The following is a 14,682-nucleotide window of genomic DNA, read 5'->3' on the forward strand; positions in this document are numbered from 1 at the left end:
CTGGACCCTCTTTTTCTGTTTAACTTCCTTTGTACCCGGTTTAATCATGAGTTTATGTTCAATGATTTTCCGGTCTACACCTACCATGTCTGTGGGGGTCCACGCAAATATGTGCTTGTATCACCTGAGGAGATCGACGAGTGCCCGCCTGGTGTGCCCTGGAAGGTTGCGACCGATGCTGATTTTCTGATCAAGGTTTTCTTCGTTGACTACCTCTTTCTCGTATTCCGATTCACCCCGTGCTTTTTTGGTTTCTCTTGTTATCTCGGCTGGCTACATGATCGTAAAGCACTGCAGTTGTCTTGGTGGTGTGGCCAGGATTGTGGTCGGACCTCCGCTAGTGTTGAACTTCACTATCTCGTGCATTGTGGACGGAATCGCGCCTAATTTGAGCAAGGTTGGCCTTCCCATAATGATATTATGTTCTGCTGAATGTCGGATCACAACGAAATCGACCAGGACTGTTTTCCTTCGTTGCTTGTCATGACTAGTCAGTATAAGAGGGAGGTGGATCATGCCTAGCGGCCATAGACTGTGTCCCGTGAATCCGACCAACCTTCCCGTTGTAGGTCTCAGGCCGTCCTTCCACCTGTCTGGGAGGAGGCGGAAGCAATGCTCGTAGATGATGTCTGCGGAGCTACCTGTGTCGATATACACTATGTGTATGACCACGTCTTTAATAGAGGCCTGTATTATGAGGGGGTTATCACCTGTCCAGCCTTCGGGTCTGGGATCTTGTGCTGAGAATGTGAGCTCTTGTGTCATGGGCGTTAGGTTCTCCTGATGTGCAGTTCCCTCGTGTCTGCTTCTCTTGGCTCATATCATGAATATTTCTTTGGGCTGAGTACCTTCTTTCGGAGCTCCTTTGGCGTTTTCTGCGTCAAACTTGGCGCGCAGGCTGCGTGCTACCTCCACAAGATCTCCCTTGAGCTTTTTCTCCTCCATTTCTTTTTTAAGGACCGAGCAGTTGGTAGTGTCATGTGTTTTGCTTTTGTGGTATTCGCAGTACCGTCCTTTTGGTGCTCTCTCTTGCTGTTTGTCCGCGACCACATATACATCTGGATGACGACCCCGTCTGTCATCCTTGACAAACGGCCTGAAGCGACCCAGTGGTCTCTTCCCTTGTTTGAAGTGCCTGCCTCCCCCTGATGTTTCTGTGTAGGTTGGGTTAGAACGCTTGACGGCCATGGCGTTTAAGTATGCTTGTTTTGTTGCTTCGCCTTCCTCCTGTCTTAAATATCTTTCCACCCTTTCCTTTAGTTCAGCTCTTGTCTATGGTTTTTTGCCCATGAGTTTCTGTGACAGAGGGTCGGGGAGGAGTCCCCATGTGAAAGCTCCTGCTATAAGACCCTCGTCATGACTCGGCACGTCCAACGTGGCATTTGTAAACCGTGTGAAGTACTCTCTTACGCTTTCCCCTTCCTTTTGCTTACATCCGATGATGGAATGGGAATCGCCTTTGTACTTTCGCAGTTGCATGAAGTTGGTGAGGAAAAGATACTTGAGTTGGCCAAAGTGGTAAATGCTACCTGGGCGCAGCGTCTTGAACCACGTGCCTGCATTTCGATCTAGCATCGTTGGGAAATATGTGCACAAAAAATGCTCGTCTAGCTTTAACGACATCATTGTCCATTCATATGTGTCGATATGACTGTCCGGATCGGTGGTACCATTGTAAGTTTTCAAGTTGGGGAGCTTCGCTGTGTTTGGGATCTCGTAATCCAGTAGTTCCTTGGCAAACGGAGATGTGACACTCCGTGACAGGCAGTCCTGATTGGGGATGGTTAGCGAGCCTTGTACATTATACTGGTGGGGCGTGTTGTACGGCTGTGCCCCGGGGTGACCGTAGAACGCTTGGTATCCTGGGTTAGGACCATAGAAGGTCGGCTGTTGGAACGGCAACTGCAGCGATTATCCCGTGTGTATAAGTTGAGGTTGAGCCAGGGATTGCGTTGGTGTAGGCTGCTGTTGACTTGTGTGGGTGGTCTCTATAGGCTCACCCCATGTGCCTGTCAAGAGGTGAAGAAACAATGGTGGTGCTACCATGGTTTGCGCGAGCGGCGGGAGCATCAGGGGTGTGCTCGTCGGTATCTGGCTCTGTGGTGACACGTGGAGTGGCGGTTGGGTGTTTGGTGCTTGTCTTGCTGGCATCGTCGCTGGAAAAAGGGGAAGTTGGCGTTGTACCATCGGGGTAAAAAAGGGTGACGTTTGGTTTACTGAGAGTTGTGTCGCCGTTGGCTGGAATGTTAACGGCGTCGGAAAAGGTGTGGCTAGTGGTACCGTCCCCATAGGTGGCCTCAGTTGTCGGGATGGTGGTTGGATGATGGCTTCTATGCTTGTTATTGGCAGCGAAAAAGGTGGTTGAGCTAGCTACTGGGTTATCGGGGGTGTTGTAGTTAGCATAGAGCTTCCTTCACCAGTGGGTTCATTGGTGACCGTTATGGGTGGTGGTACGTTGTCCAACGGTGTCATGGAGCGTATAGGGCTGTTCTGGATTCCCTCAACCCCGTCGCCGCCGTCAGACGACATTGATTTTGTTGAAACAGTGGTTTTTGCTTCGTTGTTCGTCACACAAAATGGATGGCGCCAAATGATGCGACCTTGATCTTGACCTTCCGTTTGCTCTCCGGTCTGGTGTTAGAAGGTATCTGCAAGGCCACACGAAAGAACAACCGTCAGCCGTTTCCCGAGAGGAGGCTCCCAAAAGAACGCTCCGACGGTCAAGTTAGATGGGGTTTTAGGTGTTTCTCAAGGAGATTGCTCTTAGAGAAGATGGCTTACCTTTAAGGCTCCTGAGTGCGCCCTTTTATACCTAGCGATCCTGCTTGTCCGTACGGGACAGGATCGCTTTTAGGGGACAAGGTCAGAGGTGCTGATTGGAGGGTTGTACGCCTCTTTATGTCAGAGTACTGCCATTGGCTCCGGCGGTAATGCTCTGACCCTCTGCCTTGTCACTTGACCGTATCCTTTGTCTTGACACTGGGAGCGTCTTTGGCATGTGCGAGCCTTTCGCCGGGGCGCCCTGCTCTTAGGGGCGCTGGCGGGCGCTGAGCCCGCTCTTCTTGGCTCGGCCGGGGCGCCAGGTATCTTGGGCAGGCGTGACTCTTCCGTTCTGACTTAGGCACGTCATCAGGGAGCATTACCCCGAGCTTTTTCAGGACCCAGTGGCAGACTTCGAGGACGAAGTCTAAAATAAGTGGGGGAGATTTGTAACACCTGATTTCTGGTATGTATTTTATTCAAGAATTGTATGTATTTTCTCTGGGACTCGACGAATTAGTGGCCCAACTCGTCGAGTAGAGTCGGGATCCGCGGGAAGTTTAAGTGACCTACTCGACGAGCCGGAGACTGACTCGGCGAGTAGGTGCTGTTTGAGTGAAACCCTAAATCTGAGGGTTTGCACCCTATTTAAACACCTTATCTCAGCCTCCATCGCCCTTATCACTCCCAGAAAGCTGTGTAACGAAACCCTAGCCGTTTTGTGTGTTCTAAGGCCATTTTGGTGCTTTTTGGTGGGTTGTGAAGCTTGAGAAGAGGAAAGGAGCTTGTGAGACCAAGGGGAAACAAGAAGATCCAGAGTTTGGAGCTCATTTTCAACTTATTGGAGGTATGAAGCTGAACCTTTGTCTATAGATTTTGATTTTTAGGCCTTTCCTTCATCTTTCTAAGCCCTAGAGAGGTGGTATTCGTGATTTAGTGTTGGAAGTCAGTGTATGCTTTAGATCCATGTCTATTGGGGGTTTTATGGCACAAAGGTGCCCATTTTGTTGCCATGAACACCCCATGCACCATGGAGGCCATCTTTTATGGCTTTTTGGGCCAAAGACCCCCTGCATGTGAACCAAGTTTGAAACTTTACGTATGAAATGGACATTATGGGGCCATATCTATGGTTTTGAGGTGTCAAGGCCCATTGAAATCGACTGTATAGTTTTGCTCAAGGATGGACTCGACGAGTTGTTCTTGGGACCCGGCGAGTCGCGGTGTAATGACCACCAAATCCTTTCTGTGGATGGACCAGTTGTTAGGGAGGAAAGTCGCGTAGATGTTTAGACGCGAAAAGGGACCTGGGAATCATGGGACTCGACGAGTGCATGAGCAGGCTCGGCGAGTCCAAGGCAATCTCCCAATCTTTGAAGATGGACTCGACGAGTTGTTCATACAACTCGGCGAGTCATAGACTGGACACATTCTTATGAGGGAGATGAACTCAACGAGTTCAAGGATGAACTCGGCGAGTCAAATGAAGATGGTCCCGATGGTTTGAATGAAGGAGAACCCGTCGAGTTCTTGCTAGACTCGACGAGTAGGGTCGGGGTTGGATCGGGTTAGTGAAGTATGGACTCAACGAGTTGGTAGACCAACTCGGCGAGTCAGGTCAACTGGGTGTTGACTTTGACCAATATTGACTTTGACTGGACTTGTGTTGACCCTGGTTAGGGTTGTATATTCCATTTGATGACTTAGAAGGGTCGTCGTGTAGGGATTGAGGAGTCGAGGAGAGTCGATCTTCACGCAGGGGATAGTTCAGACACTACACGACATCGAGGTGAGTTACCTTCCAGTAGAAGTGGGTCTAAGGCACCAAGGGCGGCCCACTAGTAGTTGTTTAGTTGAGATGATTGTCTTTGTGATAATTGTCTGGTCTGCTATTGCTTGATATGCGAGGATGCTAGTTTGCTTGATATGTGACTAAGCTAGTTTGCTATGTTATGTGAGATAGTATCAGTAGGAGGGGCCTAGTCCCCGAATCGGTCGTTAGGACCAATGGGTAGGTCGGACACCCCAGATATGTCTGACAGTATGATTGAGATATGATATTATGTGTTAGCAGTAGGGGTGAAATAGTCCCCGTGTTTGGTTGAAAGACCGGAGGGTAGGTCAGCACCCCAGAATGGCTCGACATGGGTAGGTCAGCACCCCAGAATGGCTTGACATGGGTAGGTCAGCACCCCAGAATGGCTTGACATGGGTAGGACGGGCGCCCTAGAATTTCCCGACAGTATGTATGCTATGTGATTGTATGGTATGTGGTATGATGGGGGAACTCACTAAGCTTTGTGCTTACATTTTTAGTCTTGGTTTCAGGTACCTCTTCGTCTAAGGGGAAGGAGCCGGCGGTGTAGCAGCGCATCACACACACACTTGGTTTCCGCATGGAGTTTTCTGGGAATGTACTCTGATTTATTTTACTTTTGACGATATGATTTTCAGACACATTGTTAAGTTTCTTTTTACAAATGACATGGCATGGGAAATGTTTTGGTAAACTATGTTGTGAATTACTTAATTAAAAATGAAATTTGTGGGCTTCAATTTTGGGATGTTACACAAAGGCTGCTGACAATAAGATTGATTCCTTGAAGCAAATCATTGATGATGCAGCGAAGGTTATGGAAAAAGAACAACCGGGAACTACCGAACAGCCCAGTACAAGCGAACCTCCAAAAGAAAATTCTACATTTCAGGGGGAGGGTTCATCTTCATCTGATAACCCTGAATTATCATTCCAGGGGGAGAACCCATCAACCACCATATCAACCGAACGTCCAGTTGAGGGGGAGAATTCAATGCCTGGAGGCGAAACTGTCTCATCATTTGAGGGGGAGAATGCAAATACAAATGATGATGATACTCAGTCAGAATTCGATGAAGAAGTAAATGATGAGTTGGATCCCTCCTATGATCCAAATTACCCACCTCTCACTAAATGGACAAAAGATCATCCAAAAACCCAAATCATCGGTGATTCATCAGAAAGTGTTCTTACTCGTTCTCAACTGAAAGCGAAGCAAACTGCATTATTCTCTCAAGTGGAATTTTGCATGTTTAATTCGTTTGTCTCCAAAATTGAACCGAAGACTGTCAACACTGCACTCGATCACTCAGATTGGGTACATGCAATGCAAGACGAACTCAACGAGTTTGAGCGAAACAAGGTATGGAGACTGATTCCTACACCAAAGGATGTATCTGTAGTTGGACTAAAATGGGTATTTCAAAACAAAATAGACAAAGAAGGGAATGTAATTCGTAACAAAGCAAGGCTGGTTGTGAAGGGATATTGTCAAGAAGAAGGGATAGACTACGAAGAGACCTTCGCTCCCGTAGCAAGGTTGGAATCAGTAAGAATCTTTCTGGCATATGCTGCACACAAAAACTTCGAAGTTTTCCAAATGGACATCAAGTGTGCTTTCTTGAATGGGGAACTCGAAGAAACGGTGTATGTTGAGCAGCCACCTGGATTTGTGAACGAGAAGTATCCAGATCATTGCTACATTCTGGATAAAGCAGTCTACAGTTTGAAACAATCCCCGAGAGCATGGTATGAAACTCTAACACGCTTTCTTAAGTTGTCCAAATTCAAGGTTCGGTTGACCCAACCTTCTTTCGCAAGAAAGAAGGCGAACATTTAATGATAGTTCAAATTTACGTCGATGACATCATCTTCGGCTCCACGAATCCTAGCTTAACAGCCGAATTCAGGAAGTTGATGGAGACTAAATTTGAAATGAGCGCAATGGGTCCGATTAACTTTTTCCTTGGACTGAATATTAGACAGGGACCAGAAGGCATTTTTATTAATCAGGAGGCTTACACGAAGACTCTACTAGCGAAGTTCGGTATGATGGGAGACTCAAAAGTGAAGGTTCATATGGCATTTGGCACGAAGTTAACACCTTCTCTGGAAAAACCAGCTGTTGACATGACCCTCTATCGACAAATGATAGGGTCCTTAATGTATCTGACAACTAGTCGACCAAATATAATGTTTTCTGTCTGTTATTGTGCCATGTTTCAAGCTAATCCACGCGAACCTCACATGATGGTTGTGAAGAATATTTTTCAGTATCTGAAGCGAACCTCGTCTCTCGGTCTCTGGTATCCGGTAAAATCCGGCTTCTTCGTTCAAGCCTTCTTTGACGCTGATCATGGTGGATGTGGTCTGGACCGAAAGAGCACTACTGGCGGGTGCCAATTCCTTGATGGTAAACTCGTCAGTTGGAAATCAAAGAAACAAACTTGCGTGTCTCTTTCTACAGCCGAAGCTGAGTACATCGCCGCAGCATCCTGTACTTCACAAGTTGTATGGATACAAAGCCAACTTAGGGATTATGGACTCAGCATGAAGAAGATTCCCCTCTATTGTGACTCTGAAAGCGCGATTAGAATACGTCACAATCCAGTGCAACACTCCAAGACAAAACATATTGCACTAAGATACCATTTTATCAAGGACCATGTTGAAGATGGTAATATCGAAGTCCATTTCATTAGATCTGCTAATCAACTGGCAGATATATTCACCAAGGCCTTACTTGAAGCAAGCTTTAATAAGATACTCCAAGGCTTGGAAATGATGGAAGCTGAGTCTATACCGAAACCCCTTTCTTCTAATTAAAATTGTACAAGCGAAATAGAGCGAACGCTCGGTCTATTTCGGCTCTTGAATTTTTTTGGGAACCGAAATGAACCGAACGCGCTGTCTATTTCGGCTCTTGAATTTTTTCGGGAACCGAAATGAACCGAACGCTCGGTCTGTTTCGACTCTAGAATTTTTTGGGAACCGAAATGAACCGAACGCTCGGTCTATTTCGGCTCTTTAATTTTTTTTGGGAACCGAAATGAACCGAACGCTCTGTCTATTTCGGCTCTTGAATTTTTTCGGGAACCGAAATGAACCGAACGCTCGGTCTGTTTCGACTCTAGAATTTTTTGGGAACCGAAATGAACCGAACGCTCGGTCTATTTCGGCTCTTTAATTTTTTTTGGGAACCGAAATGAACCGAACGCTCTGTCTATTTCGACTCTTGAATTTTTTCGGGAACCGAAATGAACCGAACGCTCGGTCTATTTCGGCTCTAGAATTTTTCGGGAAACGAAATGAACCGAACGCTCGGTCTATTTCGGCTCTGGAATTTTTAGGAACCGAATTGACCCAAACACTCGGTCCATTTCGCTTCATCTTATCTCAGGATTGGGTTCGGTTGTATATTCTTGTATATCTTGTTTATCCTTTCGCTTGCTTTACTATGGTATTTTATTTTCCGTTTTTATTATTTTTCAGAAATTACAAAAATCCAAAAATATTTTATTTTTTTATTATTTTATTTTATTTTTCAGAATTTCTAAAAATCCAAAATTACAAAAATATTTTTATTTGTTTTAGTATTCTCTCTCTATTCTTATCTTGTTTCAAGTTCACAGATGCGACACAAAATGATGTTGGGACAGGTATAACTTTCTTATCTTTGTACTAGCTAGGTGTCCCTAGAAGCATGCTGCTGCATGTAGACCGAAGCCTCCAAAACTCTGAGTGAAGCCTTAATGATTCGATAAACACCAATCGTCTCTTCCCAATCAGGCTGCTAAAATCACTCAAGTCATGAGCTACCTTACTCTTCTCATATTGAGTAAAGAGTTGTCTGCTTTGTCATTTTCGTATAGCAGAGGTACTTTCAGTTCCTTAACCACCTCCACTCATTTCTCCACTTGCTTTCGGTTCATCTACGTAACCCTTGAGACTCTCAGATATTACCACTGAGGTTTATGGTTACACAACTTCAGTGTTCATGATCTTAGTTTCGCTCTACCACGAGCTGAGTGAAACCCAAAATCCAACACAACTAATGAATTGACAGTGAACAATCAAACGTTCTAGCTCTCATCCATGATTTAACGAAACCACTCTTGTGGAATGTCACCTGAAATCTCTTTTTCTTTTTGAGTGATCTTTATGAAATTGTGTAAACACCAAGACGTTTTCTTCCCATAAGATCCAGTTTTATTTTTCTTGAGATTTCTCTAACACATCAAGTCACTGAATATTTTATCAAACCTACTCGTTTAACAGGCTACATCGGTCTCACAAGTACTTCGTCCACTTTCGGTCTTATGTCAAGAACCAAAGCATGGATTGAAGCTAAACCACCATCAATAGCCTTATAATCAAAAGATGCCTTTCAATGCTTCTTCACAAGCATTTGATCGTATTTTCATGGGGAACCACACAAGCACTTCGAAGTCTCTCTTGACTTTGAAGGAAGAGATTCGTGTCCGTGATCAACTGCTTCATGTCTTCATTGACATCACTATTATCCCACATAAATTTTGCTTTATTTCTTTATCTTTCACACTATCTTGCACGAAAATCTTTACGATTTTCCAAACTCTGGTTCGGTTGCTAATAAGCTATTTCCAGACATATAGCTTCGATTCTTTATGATGGCGTTGATTTATTTTAATAATAAAAATAAAATAAGGATGAGTCAGCATGAATTTGAAACGGTTCAAAATTTGAACAGGAGATAAGGATGGAAAGGCGCGTGGATTTGAAACGGAACCTAATATCACGCCTGATGACGTCTTCTTCGGAAAACCCAGCTGTCAAATCACACTTTTTCTGGCGTCGATTCAGAAGATGTCGAATCATTACAGTGGATTTTTCTCTCTCCTGGCGATGGTATAAAAGGTTTTCTCACACCTCTTGGGTTACTTTACCAATTCTCCACTCTCTCAAGAACAAATCGGCGATTTTCTACTGTTCATCTTCTTCTTCACACCTGCAACAATGGCTGAATCTTCCTCGGTTTACGAACAAACTGCTCAGTCATCTCTTCTGACCATCAAACCCAATCAGAATCTGATCATCGAACTGAACCCATTTGTCTATGATTCGCACATGTTTCATGTGGTTGAATGTCTCAAGTATTCCCCACTGGTAGTTGCTCTCACAAAGGTTGAATGCGTTCCAGTGTCGATGCTCTCTCACATCTACTCCACTGTTGTTTACGATAAAGCTAAGGAGCGTATCTTCTTTGAGATCGTCAATCAAAAGACGTCGATTTCAAAAGCTAGGTTTTGTTTGTTGCTACACCTTGCTGTCGCCGATTCTATGATTAACCCTGATTCCATTACCGCTACTCAGTTGTTCACGATGTTTTATGATATGGGGTACACTGAGCTTCTCACCACTGTCACTAAGTTCAAGAAATATTGTCTTCCTCCTCAGTGGAACGAAATCTTTACTCTCCTCTCCAAGGGTTTATCGGAGAGGGTTGCAGGTTCAGATGGAACGAGCAGGGCGTTCATGACCCTTCTATATGGTCTGTATCATGGGGTTAACATGGATTATGGGTCAATCATATGGTCTCAACTGGTTCAGAGTATAAGTTCTTCTTCAAGGCACTCAGAAATTTCATGTGCTCGGTTTTGGACTATAGTCACTAATTGGGCGATGGCAAAGTTTCATGTTCCAATAATGGCAGATTCACTCAAGTCATCGATTGCTACCTTCCACACGACGAGGATTCTTGTCTCAGATCCCTCCAAAATTCTCTTCATTGGTTCGATTCCGGAGTCAATGTACAAATGTGTTTCCCCTAAAAGCCAGGTAATCAATGAGTACAAGAAGCTAACACCTACAGGGCCACAACAACTTACTCCATAAATGCAAAGCTCGCTAGACGCCGCAGACAAACCAGTAAAAAGAGGGAAGAAGCCTGATTGAAAAGGGGAAAAGGACGGTCAATCCTCCAAAGTTTCTACTCCCAAGAAATGCAAGTCTGAGCAAGCAGCGCCTACTGCTCCAAAGAAACGAAAGATCAAGATAAAAGCTCAAAGACCGAATTCTCCCTCCCCATCTTCCAGTGACTCTGAGTATGTTCCCTCTGACACACAACACGACCCCGAGTCAACTGACGACGAAGCTACTCGAACCGAAAGTCCACATAGAGGTAATTCGCCTCCACCCTCACCATCTAATGACAGTAACCGGCACTCACCTCCTCGTTCTCCTCCACACTCGGTTCCTATTACTATTGCTCGCTTTCCCCCACCCATCTCATCCACCACTACTACCTCAATTCCAATTCCAATCCCTCTGTTCACTACAGTTACTACCATTACTACTTCTCCAACCGAACCTCCTGTTCGTGTCAACGTATTTGATACGAGGGCATCTACTTTCGGTTCTGATCCCCCAATTTCCTCAGCACCTTTATCCCCACCTCCTTCACATGAATCTGAACCTGTTCTTGGCGGTGACGACCTGGAATTCGACTCTGTTTACTTCAGTCCTTATCGAGTACAGAGTGATGATGATGATGACGCTCCTGTTACGAAGAAGCATCTCAAGGCCATGAATGACAAACTTGACCAACTTCTCTCTTCCTCTTCTGGCAGTGCATATTCAGAAGCAGCAATCAAGGCTCTGTTGGTAACTATTGTCAAAGAGCATGACACTTCCATCACTAATGTTGTTAAAGCCATTGAAGCCTCAACCTCCACCTGTCAGAAAGCTTCACTTACAGTTGAAGCCTCCACCAAGGATTGCAAGCAGACGACCGCAAATGTCGAAAAACTAGTTTCGGATGCACAGCTATTTCTTGATTATCTCCAAGATGCCGCTCAGAAGAATGCTCCAACAGTGAACGCTTCGGTTGATAATCTTACGCGTTCACTGGAAGCTGAAAAGAAACATTTTGAGGAAGCTCGCCAAGAAATTCAGGCTGCTAACACTGAACTTCACACTTCAGTTGATGCTCGTCTCACTCAACTCGAAGCTGAGCTTGCTGTCGAAAACAAGATTATGGATGAGCTGGATAAGCGCACTTCTCAGCTTAAACTTCAGAATCTCAAGCTCAAGGCTGCAAACAAGGAGATTGCAGAGTTAAAATCTGAGCGTGAAGTGATTAAACGTTCGGTTGGTGATGTACATTCCATTCTCCTACACCTTCTGGAGGCCCATGACTCAATCCTTACCATCTCCATTCGACGCCACTTGGCTGAGAAGTTGAGATCTGCTCTGGATGTTTTGAGCAGAATTAAGGGTGTTCCGGAGCCAGTTGTCCCTCCGAAACAAGGGGGAGAAGATGTTACTCAGGGCAAGGGTCAATCTCAACCACCTCCAAAACCGAAAGTCAGTATTGAGCCGAAGGGTAATGAAGCTTCGGGCAGTATGAAGGGCAACCAAAAAAAGATGATTGGTGATGATGATGAGGATGAAAACGACGATGACACTGATACAGAAGGAAAAGCTTCTAAAACCGAAGATCTTAAAGTTAAACCTACTGAACGAGAAATTGAGGCGAAGATTCAAAGAGAAAAAGAAATTCTTGATAAGGAGAGGAAAGCGAATGAAATGCTAGAACAAAGGAAGTCTATGTTTCCTGAGTAGTCTATGGAAACGCTTCAGAGGGAGGTAATCGATGCACCAAGCACTCATTGGCTCGAACCGGTCCTTTCTTTTGGGCTTGAGAATTCCAAGGACTCACAATTTGATATGTCAATCACCCGAAAGACATTCATTTTTCACTGTTTTAAGTCAACGACTGGCATTCTTTCCCCAGACCCGAAGGTTGATCGGGATCTGCTTGAGTATTATCTTGAGTTTGCTCAACCGCAATACCTGACCTGGAGTAATCAGAAAATCACAACGGTCAAGGTGTTGAAACCCACTTCAGCAGGGAAGTTTATCAACATCAAGTTCAAAGTGACCCGAGGCTCTGATAGCTCGGTTCATATGATTTCCCCGGCTGATCTGCCGAATCTGAATCCTCATGATTGGATTCTCCTGAACAACATTTTGCTGACTAACCAAAAGGAGTATGAGCCTATTATCGATCACATCAAGCGAATGCTCGTGTGCTATATTCATGAAGTCGCAAAGATGGATCAGGAAATCGTCTCTGTCATACATAAGAAGCCCACTATGAAGCCAATAGGGAGGGCAAGCGATGTCAACGTGATGATTAAGGGTAAAATCGACCCCAAGTTTCATACGATCATGTTCATTAGGGGAGAAGGTCAAAAATGCATGTTCGCTCTTATTGACAAACACCTGTTCTCCACCGCCTGCCTGGAGCATATTCTGGATATTGTTCACGGGTGTAATCAGAACAGCGAAGCCGATAAAAAGATGTTTACTGATATGCTTCGGTGGTATATTCTTTTCCGTCAAACTCTTCTTGCCATCATCCCCAAGCCGTTCAAGATTGTGAGGAAGACTAAAGTTACTCAACCGAAGTAGTCTCTCGCCTCTATTGACGCAAAGGGGGAGATTGTTGGGCCTATTGTGTTGCGTCTTGGGCTCAGTTGTTAGTCCAGTTTTGTCACCGGTTTGTGCCTGTCCAGCCGTGTGTTTGTTTTAGGGTTTAGTATATAAGTTGCATGCATGCATCTTATCATTAACGCTTCCATTATTATTTTATCAAGTGTACTGTAAACCCTAGCGCACCTCTACAGTGGAAGTTCTTAATCGAGCTCTACTGAGGTGTGACTACATTTTAATCATTCGACATACAGATTGATTCATTGTGTGTTCCATTATTTATTGTTCTTGCTTATTTACCTGTTAAAGATCTATCGATCTAAAGAGTTTTTAACTCATCAATATATATATATATATATATATATATATATATATATATATATATATATATATATATATATATAAGGGTTATATGGAAAACAAAAAAACTTTAAAAATCATAAAAGTGCATAAAAAATACATAGAGATCACAAATGTTTGTGTATTATTAAAAATATATATATTAAAAAAATATATTTATTATTTAATATTAAATAAAAAATGTTTTTTTTATTAAAATAAAGTAATTAAATTAAATTACAAAAAGAAAATACAAAAAACATATTTTATATAACATTAAATAAAAAATCTTTGTTTATTAAAATATAGTAATTAAATTAAATTAGTAAAAGGAAAATAAAAAATGGAGTGCTAGGAGTGTTATCACTCCTTACTAAATGTTAAGTTTAGATGCTTAAGGGAGAAAAATGAAGTGACACTTAAAAAACTGATGTAGCAAGGTGCTAAGAGTGTTACCACTCCCCTTAGCCTTGGCTAAACGAAGTGACACTCGCCAAAGCCACTCGCTTTAGCTCGCCATTGATGTAGAAAACCACCCCTAGCTCTCGCTAGGGGGCTCGCCAAAGCATAGTCGTCATCCTTATAGCTTGAAGAAAGAGAAAGGAGTGAAGGGTTTGATTGGGTTAGAATATTGATTGTTTACTTCTCATCATTTACTTCATAGATTTCAATTGTTTTTATATATCTTTTCTAATTACTCCTTTCACTTAGATACAAATTACAAAAAACACCCTCCAATAATTTCCTTATCTATTTCAAATATATATATAGATGAAATTGTATGTTAATAATCTTAATAATTATACGGTTTGCAATGTTTACTTTTATTATTATGTAGGCTAGTATTGGTTTATTTTCTTAAAAATATATATAGATCATAAAAAACTATACAATTACTTTTATAAATATTTTAAAAATAATATCAATTAAAACATTAAGGCTCTGTATTTTTTTAGTATTACTATGTATTCTAACCAATTTCAATAAATTTATTTTTCATCGAAACGTTAATATATATATATATATATATATATATATATATATATATATATATATATATATATATATATATAAGGGTTATATGGAAAACAAAAAAACTCTAAAAATCATAAAAATGCATAAAAAAATAATCACAAATGTTTGTGTATTATTAAAAATATATATATTAAATATATATATATATATATATATATATATATATATATATATATATATATATATATATATATATTATTTAATATTAAATAAAAAATGTTTTTTATTAAAAAAAAGTAATTAAATTAAATTACAAA

General features: G+C 42.6%; 2 protein-coding genes across 2 annotated transcripts; both read right to left on the reverse strand.

Moving 5' to 3' along the window:
• Positions 1-273: 273 nt before the first annotated feature.
• LOC145112203 (uncharacterized) lies at positions 274-765 on the reverse strand. The gene has a single exon (XM_079048400.1). The coding sequence runs from the start codon at positions 763-765 to the stop codon at positions 274-276; it is 492 nt and encodes a 163-aa protein (XP_078904526.1).
• Positions 766-1,272: 507 nt separating this feature from the next.
• Positions 1,273-1,623, reverse strand: LOC145112204 (uncharacterized). Its single transcript, XM_079048401.1, has one exon. It carries the CDS (start codon positions 1,621-1,623, stop codon positions 1,273-1,275), a length of 351 nt encoding a protein of 116 aa, XP_078904527.1.
• Between the last annotated feature and the right edge of the window lie 13,059 nt (positions 1,624-14,682).

Source organism: Lactuca virosa, chromosome 5 (genome assembly GCF_052849685.1).
Source record: "Lactuca virosa cultivar CGN04683 chromosome 5, Lactuca_virosa_CGN04683_v6, whole genome shotgun sequence".
NCBI classification, from domain to species: Eukaryota; Viridiplantae; Streptophyta; class Magnoliopsida; order Asterales; family Asteraceae; genus Lactuca; species Lactuca virosa.

Bases quoted from the DNA above. Each gene is read 5' to 3' on its own strand.
- LOC145112203 (XM_079048400.1), bottom strand. From the start codon at position 765: ATGACACAAGAGCTCACATTCTCAGCACAAGATCCCAGACCCGAAGGC.
- LOC145112204 (XM_079048401.1), bottom strand. From the start codon at position 1,623: ATGTCGTTAAAGCTAGACGAGCATTTTTTGTGCACATATTTCCCAACG.